At 36.2% G+C, this 23,796-nt stretch overlaps 1 protein-coding gene across 2 annotated transcripts in view; it reads right to left on the bottom strand.

Moving 5' to 3' along the window:
* Window positions 1-23,796, bottom strand: part of ZNF654 (zinc finger protein 654) — an 88,576-nt gene that overhangs the window by 53,884 nt on the left and 10,896 nt on the right. For both annotated transcript variants that reach the window (XM_043892836.1, XM_043892835.1), the window contains exon 2: window positions 7,490-7,635. In XM_043892836.1, the coding sequence (XP_043748771.1) occupies window positions 7,490-7,635 (146 nt within the window). The remainder of the gene's footprint in view (window positions 1-7,489; window positions 7,636-23,796) is intronic.

Here is a 23,796-nt window from a genome sequence, read left to right as displayed (position 1 = left end):
GACTTCATTCCACAGTGAAAGCTGACAGTATATGATATAGTCTAGTTCTGTCAACCAAAGCTACCATGGGAAGGAAATCAAAAGAATTATCAAGCTTTCCTTCCTTTAGTTAGAAAATAATAAATACCATTTTTAAAACTACACACATTCATCCTTCTAGATTTTAATAGGTACTGGATGTGAGAATAGAGGATGTCTTCTGATCACTGCACCTCTGCCAAAACAAATATGCCAGTTAATAATCCTGGTATCTTTTTGCCTTTAAGATGACTACAGTCTCAATGACTTCACTCTGAAATTAACAAAAGGAGTAATAAAAACCACAATTACAAGGAAAAAAGATGCCAGTCCACATATAGCACCAAATGAAATGCTGAACATTTAAACATGGCCAATATAAGTAAATGCATATAGGTTTGTCTAGTTTGACTTTAAACATGACAAATCCTGAAGACAAAATATTCTAATGTAATAGCAAAGAAAAAACAATGTTCAGAGAATTTAGTAAGGGAATTTATTTAAGACCCCCAGTGAGCTCAAAAGGGATTTCTTCCTTAGAGAGAGAAAATAAAGAAATAGAAGGCTAGAAAATCTTCATTTCTCTTTAAAATAAAGTTCACCTGCCACAAATGATTAGTAAAGATAATGAATACAAAACTGGAGAAGGTTCAAAATAGTTGAAGCGTCAAGAAGTAAGAGAAGTGTTGCATGTTGTAGAGGAAGGATGCACTGACTGAGGCCTACAGAACTAACATCTTTAATGGAGCCTTTGTTGTTGTTTAGTCACTCTGTCCTGTCTGACTCTTTGTGACCCAATGGACTGCAGCCCATCAGGCTCCTCTGTCCATGGGATTCTCCAGGCAAGAATACTGGAGTGGGTTGCCATTCCCTTCTCGATTTGTGGGGCCTACCATCACCCCCCCAAAAAAAGTCCTTTAGAATTAGCCTTTCTTCCTTTGATGTCTAGGCTGTCCCCTAAATTAGTTGAAACCTGGCCTTAAGTCATAAATGCAACCAAATAAAACATGGTTTAACACAGTAGAGACTGAAGTTAGGCTCAAAGCCTATGTCTGAAGTATGGTACAATAGAGCAACATAATCAGAAATGGTCACTGATCTCTCTTTATATGTGTGGCCCATGACAGTCTAGTCACTCTTATTAAGAGGCAGAGTGTACCCACTTAGTTCCATGAAAAAGAAGGCCCTTTAGTCTTCTCTCCCTATGTAAATTGGCATATATACTTTTAATGTTTGCTGGTGTATATACTAAATGCTGCTAGCTGAACTAGTTCTCACCTCCCGTAGATCATGTGGGTCCTTTTCGACCTAATGGCTGCCAAGCAAATTATTACTTCCATTACTGAACCCTGCCTGGAATGCTGAAATTATGAATATTACTTTCTGCCCAGATAAAAGAGGCTAGAAAGGCAACATTAAAGTTTGCTTTTATGTAAAACTGATATAAAGTTTACACTGTCTGTCTGAAGGCCCACTTAGTTAAAGGTGTTTGGCTTTGTTCTACTTGGAAAACTTACAAATCAATATTTAACTGATCTAAAACAAGAAAACAATAGGAAAAATAAACAGAATTTAATTAGCTTAGATGTGCAAAAATCCCCAAACTTCTCAGGTCTCAGTTTTCTTATCTATAAAAAGGAATTAATTTGAGGTCCCTTTTAGTGCCAACACATATGTACACACACAGCAAAATTTTCATTTCTTTAGAAAATACAGCTTACAAGGAAAGTCAACCCAGATAAAAATTATAATTAGTCCATTTAAGAAAATTCCCTATATGACTATTCATTTCTGTAAAATTTTAAAAAACACTCAGGTAAGAATCTAGAAAACAGCAAACAGAATTCAGTTTCTTCTCTGTAAAAAACATCCTAGAAAAAGTATAGTTTTTAGAATCTCCCAGCCTATAGAAAGTAAATCTTCACATATGTATTAATTTACAAGGTGTGTATTGGTTTTTATGAAAGTGAACATATATAGACCAGGACAATACTACCAGAGAATATAGTGATTTTATTATATATATATATATATATATATATATATATATATAAAATATATATTAGCATAAGACATGTTATAGATACTACTTTAGCTTGCCTATACATTGTTTGTTAAGTGAATAAAACTTTGAAAATACATGATATATATCATAAATAAGAATTCTACAAACAGATATGAGTTATAGTGAAATACATTAATATCCTGACATCCTGTCCAAGCACCTTGAATACTGTTTGCCATTCCTGGAAGTTTCTTTTGCTCCTTTATCTAATTTACTCCCATCATTCCTTTAAAATTTAGCTAAAGTATTAGTTCACCAAGCATATTTTCCCTGACCTCCCAGACCAGGTCAGGTCCTCTGTTATATTCTCTCACTATACCATGTAATTCTTTTATACTTATAATATATGCTACTGGAGTTGCTTATGTAGTAAGTCTATAAGATCTTTAAAACAAGATTTCATCTCTCTTTTTTTTTTAATTTCATCTCTTATTTTCTATTTTATCTCTTAGAATGAAGCACAGAGATTTACAGAAGGAATGAATGAATAATTATAGAATAATTGTTAGAACAGTTTTCTAGCTCAAATATTCCAATAAAATAGAACACTGTTACAGACTCACTGTTCTTTTAATGGTACCACCATGTGGTTATTTCTCCTTTTTTTTTTTTCCTGGTATTAAAAATACAATTATCTTTTCCGCTAAAGTAAATTCAAATAATGCAGAAAGTTTCCCCAATATGAAACATTACTATTTAACAAACCATTAAGATAATTTACTTTCTTTTGCCTAGCAATGTCCATCTTAGATACGATTTACTTTTGCTTAATACATTATTCTTTTCATGTGCAATAGTAAAAAAAAAAAAAAAAAAAGCTAGCAAGGAACGAAAATCAACAAATGACTTTTAAAAACATTTTCACATTAAAACAGAAAAATTAAATATTATATAGATGAAAGTGAAGTAATCCAAATTGGGAGAAATAATCCAAATAGGCACTGAATCAAGAATAGTACTTCTTGCTTAAAATTAATCTTTCTTTCAGTATTTATTTTCTTCTCTTCAGAAATCAGCAGAGAATAATTGAAAATGTTTTGGTAGCTTTCAAAATATCATATAAAAATATTTTTTGAAATGACATCCATTATTTTTGTCCACCAACCTAGCCAGCTATCTCACTACCTCATTCACTTCTTGAATAAACTCCTTACCTTCCAACAAATCTATGGTCCTCACAAGGTAGCCAATGTAGTATCCTTCTTTCCACTTTTTCCCCTAGCTATGGGGTGTGTTTACTATCAGACAGGCAAAACTCTTATCACACTCTCTTCAACACAGTGATTAATTCAAGCAACAGGCAAATAACCTCAGCCAGGCCTGAGTTCCCAAAATGTTTTGGGAAATAGAAGTGGAAGCAGAGGGTTTCTTTTCCTTTGGTTAAAGTAACTTAATCCCAGAATTGTCAGCTGCCCAAGAGAATGAAGCCAAAAAAGGAGTGATGGAAAGTGACCAATTCTAGATATTTTATTCTCTGAATTCAGAAAATCCTGAAACTAGTTCTAGTCCTTGCTTTTCCATGGTTTAGTCATCTAATAAATTCCTCCATGCCCTTCTTATTTTGTTTAAACTAGCCTGAGTAAAGATTTGTCAATTATAATCAAGTCCTAATATTTCCCATATCCATTTAGGTATCACAAAAAATAAATGTTATTAAGTTATACACACACACTTTTATAACTGCTATGCTCCTACCGGTCCACATAATGTCATACTCAAAATTCTTCTTCCTGCCTACAAGTTTTTTTCAGCTTTACTAGGGTAAAACTGACAAGTAGAAATTGTATATATTTAAAGCATACAACAGTAATCATAATTAAGCCAGTTAATATATCCATCACTTCACATAGCTCCTATGACTTTAAATACATACAAACTTTTAAAGAGCATAATATACATGCTCTCTTTAAAATTTATATGTATATATCATATATATAAATCAAAAAACCATAAAGTTCATATATATGAAATCTATACGTCTTCAAGATTTAAAAATGCTAAGTGTACAGAAACTTTTCAACCCTGTCTCTTACTGCCAATGCCCCAGAGTTAACAACTTCAGTATTTTTAATAGTTACTAACAATAAGCTTTTCAAGTATTTCTTGATTTACCAATTTTAACTATTATCTCTTAACTTCTTGCTATGATAAAAAAGAATTTAACTCTTCACACAACCAATTTCATCCTCCCAACAGTTACTCATTATTATTCCTCTATTATTTATCTTTGTAACTTTACTTATACTTTTATTTATGGTTTCCTATACTACTGAAACTCCATTTTGTAAAATACGAAATAAAGGAAGGCTATTAGTACCCCTTTCCTTCACTTTCAACTCACAGTTTCCACTAAATAGTCTCATACTGAAAGGCTAATAATTTTCCTCTGTTCTGTAACTCTGTGCTTTTATAAGCTTAAAGTCAATAAGCATTTTGTGTGTGTGTGTGTGTGTACATGTGTGTGTGTGTACATGTGCACTAAGTCACTTCAGTCATATCTGACTCTTTGTGACCCTAAGGACCATTACCCACCAGGCTCCTCTTTCCATGGCATTCTCCAGGCAAGAACACTGGAGTGGGTTACCATGCCATTCTCCAGGGGATCTTCCCGACCCAGGGATTGAACCCACATCTGTTACGTGTGTGTGTGTGTGTGTGTGTGTGTGTATGTACATGTGCACTAAGTCACTTCAGTCATATCTGACTCTTTGCGACCCTAAGGACCATTACCCACCAGGCTCCTCTTTCCATGGCATTCTCCAGGCAAGAACACTGGAGTGGGTTACCATGCCATTCTCCAGGGGATCTTCCCGACCCAGGGATTGAACCCACATCTGTTACGTCTCCTGCATTGGCAGGTGGGTTCCTTCCCATTTGGGCCACCTGGGAAGTACCCTAAGCATCATGTATATGAAGAATATATAAATAATATTTATATAACATTAAATAACATTCAGTGCATATCTAAGTGAGTGAGTTATCACTCTGTATCCTTTTCCTACTCAGATTATTTTTAATTTTCCTGGAGTATCTAATTGCTTTTTTATTTCCTTTGCCTTGTCTACTTATATAATTACCTTAAATGGTTCCAAAGTCTCAAGGTTAAGTTTCAAATCTCCTACTGAATACTTCCCTCTTGAAGTGACATATCTGTAAGACCTACTATTCGGCAGTGACCCTGGAACTTCCCTCCTCTCTATCTTAAGTAAAAAATACTGTTTTCCAGATCCACTGTCATATGATCTTTTTATATCATAACCCATTTTTCTGGATACACATTCTCTAATAACTTCTTAAGAAAGAAAATGTGGACAAATCAATCTCCTAGGTCCTTACATGCCTGGAAATACTGTTTCTATTCTCATACTTCACTGACAGTTTGGATGAGTATAAAATTCTACACTGAAAATAAGTCCTCATTAAAACTGTATTCATTATTTTCTACCACCCCCTGTTGGTTGTATGAAAACTGATACCAATCTGATATTTGTTTCTTTTTAGGTGACCTAGTTTCTCTCGCTAGAAGGTATTCAAATCTGTTTTTTCATTCTTGATATTTTCAAGTTGCAAAATGATGTATTTATGAGAGTATTTTTTCTAGTCAATGTGCTAAGCACTTCTTGGGCTCTTTCAGTCTGGAAGTTTACAACTTATTTCTGGGAAATTATTTTATTGTATCTTTGAAAATTTCCTCCAACATGTATTCTGTAAATTATTTTTCTGGAACTCCAACTAGTTAAATAATGAACCTCCTACATGAGGTCACTGCATCAGTTTTTTTCTGACATATTCCTTCACTTTGGTTTTGTTTTACATTCTGGATTATTCAACTTTCCAACTCCCTAGAGAATTCTAAATTTTAACCATCATATTTTCTTTATTTCCACAAACTCATTTTTGATATCTCATTATTCCTTTCACACAGCATGATATGTTTTAATGTCCTACAAATCTCAACTCTCTCTGAAAAGGCGAATTACAGATTTTATATTTCCCTTCTAATTTTTTTGTTTTCAACATTAACAGTATTTCTCCCAGAATTCTTTTAGTTTGTTTTCATCGTGTTTTTTCCATGATAAAGTCATCCCCCAAATGTCTGATAATTTTTGAATATCCATTAATATCTAAGAATTAATTGGGAACCCTATGAGCATGTTTAGAGTTTGGTGATTGATAAGTTTTTTCTTTGGGGTAATTAAGTGATGAGGTAGATGTCTCAAAGAAAAACCTTTAATTGCCAGAATACAAAGGTCACTGCTCCAAAGTCATTTAATTTCTTTAGAGAGAAAAAGAAAATATCAATGCTGTTTCCCCACCTGACAGGCCCTAAGGTCTGGTGAGTAACCTGAATGGAAAAACTGCAATTAATTCCTTTATCTGTATTCTCCCAAAGTATCTCATTCCCTACTCTCTATTTGATGCCTTGCATGTTCAAATTCTATACCTCCCTAGGATTCCAAGGGGGACGCATGACAGATAGTCTTTCTCCCATCTTATGAGGCTAGGATAATTTTGTTTTATAAGCTACCCACAGTTTCAAAAAATGTTTTACAAATAATGAATTATACACATACATAAAAATAAATATACAAAACAACAAAGAGCTGCACAAAATAATACTTTTCCTATGAGACATACTCTGATATTTTCTGTTGTATTTTGCAATGCTGATAAATGAATTCACAACCCACTAATTTGATATGAGTCTAATTTAAGGAGCCAAAAATAATTTAAAAAATTAAGTTGTGACTTCCTCTGCCATGTTTCAAAAGCCACTCCTCTATCTATTTTCTTTCCCAAAGAAAACTGCTGAAATCTTTTCATTTACTGATGACTCTTCTCTATTTTCTTTTCACTGTATTTCCCTCTTCTACTTCCTTACTACTTTAGTAGGCTCTAGGCGGACAGGGAGGCCTGGCGTGCTGCGATTCATGGGGTTGCAAAGAGTTGGACACGACTGAGCGACTGACCTGAACTGAGGAAGGCAAGAGGATAAATACAAGTGCTCAGTTTGTGATCTTTAACTCGAAGTCCTTTACAAGTGTTTTTAAAAACCAAAGTTTCCTAACCTCTTTCTGACCTGATTTAAGTTCCCTCTGTTAACTATAACGGCCTCAATTGCTACTGGGACTTACAATTAAAGTTTGCCAAGAGACTCTGGGGAATTAAAAAGGAAGGTGCTAATAGTAAACCTAAAAATCTTTATAATGATTCCATTTAACTCTAAAGCTAAAAGTAAAATTATGGCTAAATGTTCAAAATTAAACCTAAACCCTTACATGAAGAAATGGAAATTTCTTTTTGAGGGAAGACTTTAAGAAAGGTTCTGTCTGCAGAAAAAAATAATCAAAAATCAATTCTTATATAGATCAAAAAAATACTTTTTGAGAAGTAAAGGGTACTTACAAAGCAAGGCTACTCAAAACATATTGTACGTGCTCACATTCATCTGGGAATGATGCACTGGCTGATGTAAAACAGCAAAGTGCCGTCTGAAGAACCTGAAGCTGTGGCAAAGGGACCTGCCATCTTCCAGCATAATCTTCAACCACCTGATAAGGAAGCAATCCAAAAAGTACATTATTAGAGAAAATGTTAAATTTGGATAAAACTTACCAGATAAAACATTAGTTCAGCATGAACACAAGTCATTTAGGAGGGGAAAAAAGTTCTTTATTGCTTGTTTTGTTGTTTAGTTGCTAAGTTATGTCCACTCTTTTGTGACCCCATAGACTGTAACCCACCAGGCTCCTATGTCCATGGGATTTCCCAAGCAAGAATACTGGAGTGGGCTGCCATTTCCCTCTCCAGGCTATCTTCAAACCCACATCTCCTGCATTGGCAGGTGGATTCTTTACTGCTGAGTCACCAGTGACGGTCCTCTTTATTGTTTAGTTTCATTGTATACATCTGGAAATAAAATGAACTATTATCTGAAAATGTGGGAAAAAATTATAGTATATAAGAGACCATATGGTTCAACTGCCAAATCTTTACCAAATGTTTTAATAAATGCTTTCACATCCTGTATCTAGTTTTTTCCCCAAATACCAATTATCAAATACTAAAATAGCTAGTCAGCAGAAGATAGTAATAATTAGAAATAGGAATCCATTATTATCATTATAATTTATATAAGACTGAACTAAACATTCTGGCAACAAATGAGTATTAAAGATACAGTGGTATGATTCTCTTTCATAAACTGTACCATATTATGCTGAAAAGATTACAAAATAAAATCAGTCTTGGCTCTGTCACTTAACTAGTTTTATGAATTTGGGTATGTCATCTACCTTCTTAATGCATTAGTTTCCTCACCATAACATGAAGATAATAATGCTTATCTTGCAGATTTACTCTGAGGCTAAACTGGGAATAATTTATGAGACAACAATTTAGAACTATCAATTGCTATAAAATGTTAATTATGATCTCTTATATGCAAGACTACTATATTCAAACTATTATATTCTAGAAATTCATCTTATAAAACCGGTTGGCAAACTATGGCATGTAGGCCTAAGTCAGCCTACCACCATCTTTGTATGACCTACAATCTAAGAAAGGGCATTACATTTTCAAATGGTTGAAAAAAATTTGTGATGCATGAAAAGTACATGAAATTAAAATTTCAATATCCATAAAGTTTTACTGCAACATAACCAGGTTTATCCATTTACATATTATATAATCTATGGCTGCTTTCCTGCTATAACAGGTTGAGTCGTTATGATGAAATCATATGGCTAACAAAAGTCTAAATATTTAATATCTGCCCCTTTACAGAAAAAGCTTGCCAACTCCTGATTTAAAGCTGGTAAAACTAGAGAAGAGTAGAATAGCCAAGAACATTTAGAGCTCAAGGACTTTTCATACTAATCACTTCCTGTTAGAGGTAATTTTCCATGGGTCCTTGTATTTCCAGTTTTTTTTTTTTTTTTCCATTTATTTATTAGTTGGGTTTTAAAAGAGACCCAGACTGCCTTCATCCTTTCAAAGGTGTTTATAGGAAACAGCCCTGAAATACAGAGATGATGTCTCTCTTCAAAGCAATGGCTCTCTCCGGAGCAAAGGTCAGGCAGATATGCTTGCCCACGATTATAAAATATTGCTGTTGTTTAATTACTAAGCTGTGTCCCACTCTTCTGTGACTCTGTGGACTGTAGCCCACTAGGCTCCTCTATCCATGGGGTTTAAGATTAGGAGTCGCTAAGCTTGGGGTTCCTAAGCTGTGATATAAACTTCGAGTTCAGGATTCACTTGGACCATTCACAAAACCTTTGTGATACTTGAGAAGCAAAGGGAACCACCATGAACTCGAAGCTCATGGTGTTTGTTGTGCTATAAAAGTAACAGAGTCCAGGAGTTTCCCATCTTTGGCCAGCATTTGTGAAACTGGTGATCTACCTTAGATAAAAGCCCTGACTTTTCACAGTTCTTTGACAATTCCAAATTGTAACGCCAGGTGCCAGTATGTCTCCAATGTTTCTAGGAACAAGTATGGATAAAGAAGAAAGCTAGAGAGCATAAGCTCTATGAACGTGTATCCCCCTTCTAGTGTCTAGTACTTCTTAACCTGGGAATTAAAAACCACTACTAACTATGATGGCCCCAAGTAGGACAGATTTTTCCAAACCACCACAGGCAAAAAAAGAATGGTGGCTTCCTGGATTTGAATTTTCTCTTCACTATAGTGTTTGACCAACTTTATTGCCTCTTTTTGGCCCACATAAAACCTCTCTGGTGCCACATTAAAAATAGGTACCTAACAAACTCACATTTTTCTGTCTTTAGTTTGCCCTAATACATTTCTACTTAGAACCTTATTCACTTCCTATTTATGGGCTGGGTTTATCTCCTTAGAAGAGAGCCTTTCTACTTTATCAGGTTCTATAATCATTGTAGCTTTCCTTATTCACCAGGACTCAGCTGTTAATACCCCACCTGATCCATCTGAACACAAAACAGTAAAAGGACTTGTGTGCCGGACCTCCAGTATGCTCCCATAACACGCATGAAGGAAAATAAATACAACTAGTTGAAACGTACAAGCAGTTGGCCCTCAGTATCTGCCGAGGATTGGCTATAGGATCCCCCAGTTCAGTTCATGGGAGAAGGCAATGGCACCCCACTCCAGTACTCTTGCCTGGAGAATGGACGGAGGAGCCTGGTAGGCTACTGTAGTCCTAGGGATCGCTAGGGTCGGACACGACTGAGCGACTTCACTTTCACTTTTTATTTTCATGCGCTGGAGAAGGAAATAGCAACCCACTCCAGTGTTCTTACCTGGAGAATCCCAGGGACAGGGGAGCCTGGTGGGCTGCCGTCTATGGGGTCGCACAGAGTCAGACACGACTGAAGCGATTTGGCAGCAGCGGCAGCAGCAGCAGTTCGGTTTAGTTCAGTCGCTCAGTCACGTCCGACTCTTTGCAACCCCAGGTACTGCAGCATGCAAGGCTTCCCTTTCCATCATCAACTCATGTTCACCGAGTCGGTGATGCCTTCTAACCATCTCATCCTCTGTCATCCCCTTCTCCTCCTGACTTCAATCTTTCCCAGCATCAGATCTTTTCAAGTGAGTCAGTTCTTCGCATCAGGTAGCCAAAGTATTGGAGCTTCAGCTTCAACATCAGTCCTTCCGATGAACATTCAGGACTGATTTCCTTTAGGATGGACTGGTTTGAGCTCTTGCAGTCCAAGGGACTCTCAGAGTCTTCTTGAACACCACAATTTAAAAGCATCAATTCTTCGGCACTTAGCTTTCTTTATAGTCCAACTCTCACATCCATATAGATTACTAGAAAAACCATAGCTTTGACTAGATGGACCTTTGTTGGCAAAATAATGGCTCTGCTGTTTCATATGCTATCTAGGTTGGTCATAACTTTTCTTCCAAGGAGCAAGTGTCTTTTAATTTCATGGCTGCACTAACCATCTGCACTGATTTTGGAGCCCAAAGATATAAAGTCTCTCAATGTTTCCATTGTTTCCCCATCTATTTGCCATGTAATGATGGGAACAGATGCCATGATATTAGTTTTCTGAAAGTTGAATCTTAAGCCAACTTTTTCACTCTCCTCTTTCACTTTCATGATTCCAGCTTGTGCTTTATCCAGTCCAGCATTTCTCATGATTTACTCTGCATATAAGTTAAATAAGCAGGGTGACAATATACAGCCTTGACGTGCTCTTTTCCCAATTTGGAACTGGTCGGTTGTTCCATGTCCAGTTCTAACTGTTATTTCTTGACCTGCATACAGATTTCTCAGGAGGCAGGTCAGGTGGTCTGGTATTCCCATCTCTTGAAGAATTTTCCACAGTTTGTTGTGATTCACACAGTCAAAGGCTTTGGTGTAGACAATAAAGCAGTAGTAGATGTTTTTCTGGAACTTTCTTGCTTTTTCGATGATCCAGCAAATGTTGGTAATTTCATCTCTGCTTCCTCTGCCTTTTCTAAATCCAATTTGAACACATGGAAGTTCATGGTTCATATACTGTTGAAGCCTGGCTTAGAGAATTTTGAGCATTACTTTACTAGCATGTGATATGAGTGCAATTGTGTGGTAGTTTGAACATCCTTTGGCATTGCCTTTTTTTGAATTGGAATAAATCTCCTTTCCAGTGCTGTGGCCACTGCTGAGTTTTCCAAATTTGCTGGAATATTAAGTGCAGCACCTTCACAGCATCATCTTTTAGGATTTGAAATAGTTCAACTTGAATTCCATCACCTCCACTAGCTTTGTTTGTAGTGATGCTTCCTAAGTTCCACTTGATTTTGCATTCCAGGATGTCTGGCTCTAGGTGAGTGATCACACCATTGTGATTATCTGGGTCATGAAGATCGTTTTTGTATAGTTTTTCTGTGTATTCTTGCCACCTCTTCTTAATATCTTCTGCTTCTGTTAGGTCCCTACCATTTCTGTCCTTTATTGAGCCCATCTTTGCGTGAAATGTTGCCTTGCTATCTCTAATTTTCTTGAAGAGATCTCTAGTCTTTCCCACTCTATTGTTTTCCTCTATTTCTTTTCATTGATCGCTGAGGAAGGCTTTCCTATCTCTCCTTGCTCTTCTTTGGAACTCTGCATTAAAATGGGTATATCTTTCCTTTTCTCCTTTGCCTTTTGCAGCTTTTTTTCCCTCAGCTATTTGTAAGGCCACCTTAGACAACCATTTTGCCTTTTTCCATTTCTTTTTCTTGGGGATGGTCTTGACCACTGCCTCCTGTATAACGTAATGAAGCTCCGTCCATAGTTCTTCAGGCACTCGATCAGATCTAGTCCCCTGAAGAGATCTTTCACTTCCACTGTATAATCAGAAGGGATTTGATTTAGGTCATATCTGAATGGTCTAGTGGTTTTCCCTACTTTCTTCAATTTAAGTCTGAATTTGGCAAAAGTAGTTCATGATCTGAGCCACAGTCAGCTCCTGGTCTTGTTTTTGCTGAAAAATAGAGCTTCTCCATCATTGGCTGCAAAGAATATAATCAATCTGATTTTGGAATTGACCATCTGGTAATGTCCATGTGTAGAGTCTTCTCTTGTGTTGTTGGAAGAGGGTGTTTGCTATGACCAGTGTGTTCTCTTGGCAAAACTCTGTTAGCCTTTGACCTTCTTCATTTTGTACTCCAAGGCCAAATTTGCCTATTACTCCAGGTATCTTGTGACTTCCTACTTTTTCATTCAAGTCCCCTATAATGAACTGCCGTGTAGGGCCACCCAAGATGGACGGGTCATGGTGGAGAGGTCTGACAAAATGTAGTCCACTGGAGAAGAGAATGGCAAATCACTTCAGTATTCTTGCCTTGAGAACCCCATAAACAGTATGAAAAGGCAAAAAGATAGGACATTGAAAGATGAACTCCCCAGGTCGGTAGGTGCCCAATTTGCTACTGGATATCAGTGGAGAAGTAACTCCAGAAAGAATGAAGAGATGGAGCCAAAGCAAAAACAACACCCAGGTGTGGATGTGACTGGTTATGGAAGTAAACTCTGATGCTGTAAAGAAAAATTCTGCATAGGAACATGGAATGTTAGGTCCATGAATCAAGACAAATTGGAAGTGGTCAAACAGGAGATGGCAAGTGTGACATTGGCATTTTAGGAATCATCAAACTAAAATGGACTGGAATGGGTGAATTTAACTCAGATGACAGGATCGCCCACCCCATATCAAAATTTACAGAAGCTCAAGTCCTTTATATAAAAGTGTATTTGCATATCATCTCTGAAATTACTTATAATACATAATACAGTGTACTGCTACTGCTAAGTCACTTCAGTCGTGTCCGACTCTGTGCGACCCCATCCCTGGGATTCTCCAGGCAAGAACACTGGAGTGGGTTGCCATTTCCTTCTCCAATGCCTAAAAGTGAAAAGTGAAAGTGAAGTCGCTCAGTCATGTCCAACTCTTTGCGACCCCATGGACTGCAGCCTACCAGGCTCCTCCATCCATGGGATTTTCCAGGCAAGAGTACTGGAGTGGGGTGCCACTGCCTTCTCCATAATCCAGTGTAAGTACTATGTAAATAGTTGCAAGCACACAGCAAATTAAAGTTTTGTGTTGTGGAACTTTCTGGGTCTTTTTCCAAGTATTTTTAATACATAGTTGGTTGAATCCACAGATGTGGAACACACAGATATGGAGTTCTGACTGAATCTTCTTACACTGTTTAATGTCATGTCATATACTAATACTGTACTATAACATTCACTATAACACTTCTTTTAAATATTTTCCTTAACATGTATAAAACTTTACATTACATTGTCTTTTTACTTTGAAATGTTTCTCCTGCACTGTAACTTATTTGTAAGCACTCAACTAATGAGAGATGATTCCATGACATCATAAAATGAAGGTACTTTACCCGGCCACTGTGCCGCGAGGAACACACCTTATTATATTTGTCATTTTCTTTGGTATTCTAATAAGTAACAGTTTTTACTGTTACTCTATAAAGAACTGCTGTATAGATAATTACATACTGTATTTAAGAACATTAAAATACTTCATCCAAATTACTACAGACTGAAATGTGTTCCTCTAAAGTTCATGTATTGAATGATGTCTTAACCCCAGTGTGACTGTATTTAGAAATGGGATATTTTGTTATAGCAGCCAGGGCTGCCTAACACACAAATGTATAAAAATAACACAAATGCAGCAGTTTAAGAACCCCTAAATTATAAGGTGATCAACCAAAATAAGATTATGTTTCTTACCTGAGTTCTCCTTTTTCCTAACAAAACAGTGAAGACTGCCAAACACTAGTCTGTCACTAAGCAAAGAATCCTGATATCTAAGTCCAAGTTATAATAGACTAAGATCATTAACACAGTTATCCAGGATGACTTTGCTTCTGTTAGCTGGCCATTTGCATCCATGTCACTCTCCTACCTGAAACCTCCCACTGTCATCAACATTATTTCAAACATTTCACTGGGGTCAACAGAGCTGTTCACTAATGTTAATTTCATTACTTGCTTACATTGAATCCACCCACTTTTTAAATCTAACATAACATAGCCATGATCTTTTAGTGGTTAGTACTCTGTCATGTGATTAAGCCACATCACAATCATTCTAAGAGCTTCAAAAAATGGTTATAATACATCCCAATCTATGCACTGAATAAATCTATTCATCTTCTAAAAACCTAAAATCAACATTGTAACAAATATTGTTAGTCTTTTCCCCACCCCTTTCAGTATCATGAGGTTATTCGTTTATAATATAGCTTATATATACACACATATGTTTGTGTGTGTATATATATTTCCTGGCTCTGTCCATTGAGAGGGTCTAGGAGCAGTGACACCTCAGTAGCAGTATACACACTTGGGACCCAAATCTTTGTTTCTAAACACTGTTCTCCAATATACTTGGGTCTCCTCAGACACAAGGGACTTGGGCTGCTCAAGCCCTCCTCCAGCAGGGATGGAACAGAGAAAATATCAAGATAAGACTCGAACACTTTGTGCTGCCAGAAAGTAATGAAATGCTGAAACAGTGATGGAATATAAGAACATGGGAGCCAACCTGAAGGTGCTCTGAGCAGTTAAAGCTAGAACAATTTGAGCAACAAAATAAATGATGGTATCCATGAGTCTTTACTGATAGAAATAATCTAATTCATCAATAAAAGTTAGAGATGAGACTGCTTTTCCTCACAGCAGAATACCAGTTAATACCTACCAATGAAAAGAGAGAAACAGAAAATCACCGTTACGCAAATACTATACACAGCAATGAATGTTGCAGACAAGAACCATGAATCTATGCTATTATAAGTGGGTGAAAAATTTCAGGAGTTGCAAGATTTGCCATCTCAAAAGCAATTCCCACAAGACAGTTATCAACTAAAAACAGAAAAATAAAAAATTAAAATTAAAAAATAAAAACAGAAAGATAGTATCTTTGAGTGGAGAAACCTCACAGACACAAACTTAACCAAGCCATCAAGGCAAACAGCACCAATAACCAGTAAAGCATACTATCATAAACCTCTTGATATGATGCCCCAAAGAAGACAAAAGCATTTTTGTGGTAATTTTGCCAAAAATGCAAAAACCTCATTCTAATTATGAGAAATCCTCAAACAAACCCAAACTATTGGATATTTTACCAAAAAACAAACAAACCAACAAACCTGACCAGTACTCTTCAAACATGCAAAGGTCACAAAAGGAAAAACTGAAGAACTGCTAGAGAGTGAAAGACACTAATAACTAAACACAATGCCAGATCAGAAATAATATCCTGAAACAAAGAAAAAAAAGAGCAATGGTGGGAAAACTGGTAACTTTCTAATAAGGTCTGTAATTTACTGGATATTATACAATGTTACTTTCCTGAGCTTGATAAGTGTATTCTTTTCTACAAGTATAAAATTAGTTCAGTTTTCAAGTTTAAAACCAAAACTTTTTGTTCCAAACTTTCCCCTCAGATTTCAATGTTCTCACTTATTTTCTGGATGCTATTTTATAATATAAATACATTTACTTTCCTTACGTTGTTACCCAACTACACACCAAGATTTACCCTCACATATGGGTTTCATTTGTCGAGTCAGATAGAAAAATACAATAGGTAGATTACCAGCACTGTGGGAAGAACACGGGTTTTAGAATCAAGACAGACTGGGCTTTGTCATTTATTAGCTGTGTAACATTAGCAAAGTTATTAACCTTCTCAGTCTAAGTTTCCAGTAAAATGAATTTAATATTAATCACAGAGCTATTGAAGAACTAAGGTAATATGTCAAAATCCAGGATAATTCTGGGCACATAACAAACAGATATTATTACCAGTACACTTTGTTTCAAAAAACACCCAGCAAGCTTAAGCTTATTCTGGTGACTATTTCAATGCATCAGTATGAACTGGTTAACTGTTTCCAGATGTAAAATTACAACAAATTTTACTTGCTATTATTAGCAAGCAGATAAGTTACTCACAAATAAAACCTATTCAAAAGCTATTGCTGAGTTTCAACTATTTTGTTCAGTATTCATTGACAAATAAAGTATATCCTAGATACAGCAATACAAATAAAATAACTTCATGCCTGAATAGATATTAATAGATTTTGGTACCTGTCAATTTTTCATTTGATTCCAAACTCACTAGGGAAAGCAATATACTAAATGCTCCCTGTATAAACATTAAAACTGGCATAAAACCCCCTGTGTAAACATTAAAACAAGGGAACTCCAAAATATGTGGAAATGTATATGAATATCAAATTAACATGTGGAGTGAAAAGACCTCTTCATTTGCCTGCAGCTGGTGATATCCACAGATGTGTGTGTACATGATAAAGTCTTAACTAGAATGGGCTAAGCAGAACCCTGCATCTGACTTCAATTTGGCATGGCCACTAAGGCAAAAGAAATAAAAGCAAAAATAAACAAATGAGACCTAAACTTTTTTAAAAGCTTTTGCATAGCAAAGGAAACCATAAACAAAAGGAAAAAACCTACAGAACTGGAGAAAATAAATGCAAATTATGTGACCAACAAGGGGTGTGCAAAACATACAAACTGCTCATACAACTCAATTTAAAAAAAAAATCCAATCACAAAAGGATCAGAAGACCTGAATAGACATTTTTCCTAAGATACACAGATGGCTAACAGGCACACGAAAAGATGCTCAATAAAGATAATTATAGAAGAAATGCAAATCAAAACCATAATGAGGTATCACCTCACACGTGTCAGAATGGCTATCATCAAAAAGTCTACAGGTAACAAATGTTAGAGAGGATATGGAGAAAGGGAAACTCTTCTACACTCTTGATGGAAATGTAAATTGGTGTAGCAAACATGAAAAACAGTATGGAGGTTTTTTGAAAAACTAAAAATAAGAATACCATATTACCATATGATCTAACAATTCCACTCCTGGGTATATATCTGGGAAGGAAAAAAAAACTTTACTTTGAAAAGGTACATGCACCCCAATATCCACAGCACTATTCACAGTAACCAAGATATGAAAGCAACCCAAGTGCCCATCAACAAATGACCAAATTAAGACGAGACATGTATATACAATGCAATATTATCCAGCCACAAAAACATTTAAAAAAATACTGCCATCTGCAACAGTGTGGATGGACCTAGAAAATATTATGGTTAGTGAAATATGTCAGAAAAAGCCAAATACTATATGATTATATTCCAAATACTATATGAGGAATCTAAAAAATAATACAAATGAATGTTTATGCAAAACACAGACTCACAGATATAGAAAACCAACGTGTAGATACCAAATGGGAGAGGGAAAGCAGGAGGGGCAAATTAGGGGCATGTGATTAACAGATACAAACTACTATAATGAGAGATAAGCAACAGAATATACCATAAAGCATAAGGAATTATACCCATTATCTTGTAATAACCTATAATGGAATATAATCTGCAGAAATACTGAATCATTATGCTGCACATCTGAAACTATCACAAACTACTGTAAGTCAACTATACTACAATTTAAAAAACTAGCATGACCTGGCATGATGGTATTGCAGGTATTGTTGAGGCAATAATTATATTTTGAATTTTTTAAATGTCCTTTAGTTATACAGGCTTTTTAGATACTAGCAGATGGAAATCTTTTTTTGTTCCTTCTGTCTGGTTTCTCAACAAAGTCCACAAGCCAAAGAATTAAATTGAAAACCAGTTAAGTTCCAAATGGGTCTTAGAACACTAGTGTGTGTGAATGTCTAGACTTTAAATTATTAATATTAGTCTTAGATGAGCTGACTTACTTTGATCCGTGTTAATTTTGTTCTCAGAGAAGAGCTCTTATATTCATGTGACTTGCCCAAAGGCTTCTAGAGTCACTGTCATATGATCTCTAGTAACTTCTGAGAATGATATGTACATGAACTTAACCAAAGCTATATATATCAAGATTTTATTTGAGTTCAATGAAGATGTCCAGTGGATTTTATTAAGTGCAGAGATAAAGAAAGGTCAAACGTAATTATTATTTAGGGCATAAGTCACTTTCCTAGACTGAGGCAGAAGAAAAACTCAATGGAATCACTACACATCCAAAGCAGAAACTAAAAAGGGTAACAAAAACTAACTTTAGGTACCAGGTATGCTTAGTCTCAAGAACTAAATTTGTTTCTAAAAGATGACTACCTTTCAACCAAAATAACAGTGAAAGAGTTAAAAAATAAATAAATAAAAGGAGGTCATGTTAAGATGGAAACAAAGCAGGACTTTCTTAAGAATGAATTCAACCTCAGAAACTAAACTAGTCAGATACGAAAAAAGAAAACGAGAATATACTGATATATACCAGAACTATTCATTCTTAAAGATGGAATTGGGGGGGAAATGTATTTTAGCTGTTACTCATCAGAAAGAAAGAGTGACTGATTCCAAAGGTATCTAACAGAGGCACAGGAGGCAAACTGAAGCATGGAAGTTGCAGTGGATCAGAATGGAAATTCAACTATGGTAAAACAGTATTTTAAAGAAATGGAAAGAAAATACATAATAAGAGTAAGTGTAAAAACCACACACCATGAAGACTGAGACTGTTATTCAGTAACATAAAATCTGTACAGTTGTGGAAAGGTTAAAAAAAAAAGAAAAACAGAGGTTATCATTGAATACCTGAAGCATTTCAGATGCATTTCAAATTACTAGTTACTGTAGGAGGCAATGTATGATATGGCACAGTGTCACAAAGAAAAATGCCCAGGAACTCCAAGTTAGGCCTCAGAGAATGGACAGGAAAAGCAAACCTGAAGGAAAGCAAAATAAGAGGTTAAACCTTGGTTTGATGTTGAGCTGGTAAGATTTCCTTACATCTTGGAGATAAGAATGGGCAAAATCTATTTCATGGTGAATGCTTTTCAGTAAATTCCAAATTCCTTGACTTTCATCTCTGATATTACAAGAGATCTTACTGAAGATAAGAGACAACTGAACAATAATAAAACCTAAGCCCAAAAGCAAACAGAAAGGGAAAGGAAGACAGGAGGGACCAACTTAAGAATAGGCTAAAATATAAACAAAAACAGAAACCAACTATGTTTATATGAAACGGCATATCCTATCATTGCTGAAGGACTTTCCTGGTAGCTCAGAAGTAAAGAATCTGCCTGCCAATGCAGGAGACGCCCCTGGATCAGGAATCCCGGAGGAAGAACTGGCGGCCCACTCCAGTATTCCTGCCTGGAGAATCCCATGGACAGAGGAACCTGGAGGGTTGTGACCATGGGGTCACAAAAAGAAGTCAGACACAACTTAGTGACTAAATAACAACAATCACTGCTGAAAGGAATGTGACAAAAAGGAATGTTTACACTGCCAGTGAGGTAGAACAAATCATGCAAGGTCTAGAACAGTTAAAAGAGATCGAACCAGTCAATCCTAAAGGAAATCAATCTGAATATTCATTGGAAGGACTAATGCTGAAGCTGAAGCTCCGATATTTTGGCCACCTGATGCAAAGAGCTAACTTATTAGAAAAGACCCTGATGATGGGAAAGACTGAAGGCAGGAGGAGAAGGAGACGAGAGAGAACAAGATGATTGGATGGCATCACTGATTCAAAGGACATGAGTTTGAGCAAGCTCTAGGAGATGGTGAAAGACAGGGAAGCCTGGCGTGCTGCAGTCCACGGGGTCCGAAAGAGTTAGACATGACTGAGAGACTGAATGACAAAAGAACAGTTAAAAGCAGAATAAAGAAAGGATTTAGAGGGGCAAGTGGCAGAAGACATAGTATCTTCACTGAATACAGACATCAGAAATATTAAAAGTAGCTTTATTTCATTATGGCTATTGTCCAAATAATACAAATGTGCAGCACAAGAGGAGTACTTTTATGATTTTAGCTCAACAGGCCTAAGAATTTCAGGGGAAGCAGCAAAACTCATGGTAACACAAGGCTAAAAACGTCTTGGCACAGGCTGGGGACAGAGAAATCCAGAGACGAGGGCAGAACATCAGAGCTATGGTAATTGCAAGGCTCGTCTTGTGGAGCCTTGCAGAGATTGTACTTTGAGCTTTCCACACTACAAGTAAGTTATATACATACTCTTTACAAAAGGCAGTAAAGAAGCTATACCACTAAACAGAATCTGTACCAACTGTAGCACAGGAGTTCCAGGACAATACAGAAAAAAATAGAAATTAAAAGTTTTTAATATGAAGGAAACCTTAAGGAAGATATATCAAGTATGACCTGGTGCCTGGGGCTGTCATTCATGAAATGTATAAACTCTGCAAGACAGAAAATCAGAAACAGCTTTCAAGAAAGCAGAAATGTTCAGGTAAAGTGCTTCCACCTCTCAAAAAATTATCATAAGCATAGAGTGGCACAACCGTTTGATGAATTTTCCCAGTAAAACTTTACAAGTTATAGACACTGGCAGCTGCTGTAACTGACTAGCACGCTGGTGAGGCTGAAACCAAAACTGACTTGCCATCTTCATTTTTGTGCGCCCGTCTTTCCTTCAATATTCATCTTCAGTGAGACCACTAAATCCTACTGGCAAAAGTGATGTGAGTCAACAGTATTATGTACTAAGTTCAAGTAATTACTAGCATTTCTAAGTTTAATGGGTGTTGGCTGGGTAGTGTAAGGAGTATTTGCCCTATTTACCTTCTGGATTCTTAAAAAAGTATGGTTGGAGGTTAAATGATTTTCCTTTTGAGGTGCAAAAGAAGCCACTCCCAGTGAGACAACAACCAAGCTATAGCTCCTGAAAACTCCCCAGCCCTAACCGGACAGGCACAATGGCTCTGATTAAGCAATATTCCAGGAAGGCAGAAATTTGGTATCTTAACCTGTTTGGGACTCTAGACTTTAATTTCTCTTTGTGAAATTAATCATAGGAGACCATTCATTTGATCCAAATGAAGTGTTTCTGGCAGACATAACAAGAAGTAGGAGAATACTTATTCAAGCTGAAGGAGAGGGCAAAAACACTAGAGTGGCTGAAGGTAAGCAGCAGAGACAAAGAGTGACAGGACACAAGTTAAAGAGCCAGACAGAGGCTGGATCATGAAGCCCTGCAGTCCACGGCAAAAATTCTGGCTTCGACCCTAAGACAGAAAAACATGGAAGGTTTAGTTTAGAAGAGACCTCACTCTTACGTCTTTAAAAGGATCACTTGGCTATGTGGAGAAAAGAACTGAGAAAACTGGAAGCAGGGAGATAAAATTTCCCAGAGGAAGGATGACTATGGCTTGGATCAAGGTCGTGACAGTGGTTGCAGCAGTTAGATAAACTTTTTCTCCCTTACTAGATGATTCAGTTTCTTGAAGGAAGGGGTTGTGAACTTTTCCTCCTTTAATGTCCTATAATCATTAGGATGAAACTTTCCACATAGTACACAGCCAATTTGTTTTTAGGAATACCTTCTACAACACTTTATGTATCTAGATCTATGCCTAAGATTATTAAGGATAATTCAATAGGTTGATATTAAGAAAAAATAAGTTTTATATATATATATATACACACACACACAGTCAGACAGGCATATATGCAGCATTTTATAAATACCTATTAAGTTATGAGCACTTAGTAGTTAAGTTAAGTTAAGTTCAAAATATAAAAGAGAACACAAAGAATCTCAAGAGTTAAAGGGCAAAACATGTGGAATCTAAAACATGGCACAAATGAACCTCTCTACAAAACAGAACTAGATTCACAGACATAGAGAGCAGACTTATAGTAGGGGAGAAGGACAGAGGAGAGGAACGCACTAGGAATCTGGGGTTGGTAGATACAAACTATCACACATAGAATGGATAAACAACAAGGTCTTACTGTATTGCACAGGGAACTATATCCAGCCTTCTAGGATAAACCATCATGGAAAGTAATATTCTAAAAGAATGTATGTATGTGTAAAGCCGAGTCACTCTGCTGCTCAGCAGAGGCTGGGACAACACTGGGAATCAACTGTGCTTCAGTAAAAGGAAAAACTCGTAACTCAAAATAATAAAATTTTAGAACAATAATAAAAAAAAGGAGTTAAAGGACAAAATGGCTTCAGTTAATACAGAGTTTTAAAGAAACTACAAATAGAGGATTTTTTTTTTCCCCTCAAAAAAGTCGAGTTAAGAAAGGACTGCATAATAAGAGTTAAGTCCCATACAGGGAAGCAGAAATTGCATATTTGCTCTCCACAAGCAGAGGATGAAATGGGGGAAATTAAAATAATAAAAAAGGATGAATGAGTTTTAACATTCTAACTCAGTTCTAATTTTTTTTCAACTGCCTCCCCTCTTGATAAGTTATATACACTCACTGTAGTAAACCTGGATTATTAAAAAAATCATCCATCATTTTCTGCCCACATATAACCACTATTAACATTGTAATTTCTCTTTTCTAGCATGTGACCTGGGGTTACTTGCTTAACCTCTCTGAGTCTCATCTGTGTCATTCATTAAATGAAGATTAAAAAATAGTACCTATCTCACAGGATTATAGAAAAGAATCAACAAGAAAGTAGCACAGGGGCTGAGATTTTTTTTTTTTTTGAAAAGGCCAGAAAGCTGTTATGAGCTGCACATTGTCCATCTCAACTACTTAACCCTGTTATATCATGAAAGCAGCCGTAGAAAATACAGAAGTGATGGGCAAAGTCCAGTAAATCTTTATTTGCGAAGCAGCAGTGCTGCTTGTGTCACAGCGGCTTACAGCGAAGGCTCATAACTTGTTGGTGTGTCTGGATGACTGTGGTCTGTGTTTTGTTAGTAAGATTTGAAAATTCTTAGAAGAATCTGATAAAAAACAAAAACTTTAGATTTGCTCACCAAGGAAATGCAAGTACAACTTCTTTTTCAAATAATTTTAGAGTTCACAGACTTCCTGAAGTCACAAATGGCTCCTATAGTTTATCTTCAAAAAATCCTGTCTCTAGTGAAGTAGCTCATTTGATTTTTATTTACAGCACCACCCCCCTCTAAAATAGAGTGCATACAGTGAGAATGGACCAGCCTATATTCAAACTGTATAGTCTTCCTACAAACAAATTTTCCCGCCTAATTTTTTCATCATTATATTTTATCTTCCTAGATCATTATATAGTTAGTCACTGAGAACATTTTTTAAGGCTGAATAGTTTATGAGGTTGAAAAATGTTTAGTTGTTTTAGATGTTCTGGTTGCGTTTTCATTTTCAACTCATTCTTTTAATTACAGTTAATATTACGATGAATTG

This window comes from Cervus elaphus, chromosome 31 (genome assembly GCF_910594005.1).
Source record: "Cervus elaphus chromosome 31, mCerEla1.1, whole genome shotgun sequence".
Taxonomy (NCBI): domain Eukaryota; kingdom Metazoa; phylum Chordata; class Mammalia; order Artiodactyla; family Cervidae; genus Cervus; species Cervus elaphus.
Note: the sequence above shows the minus strand (reverse complement) of the source record. Positions and strands in the feature narration are given on the sequence as shown.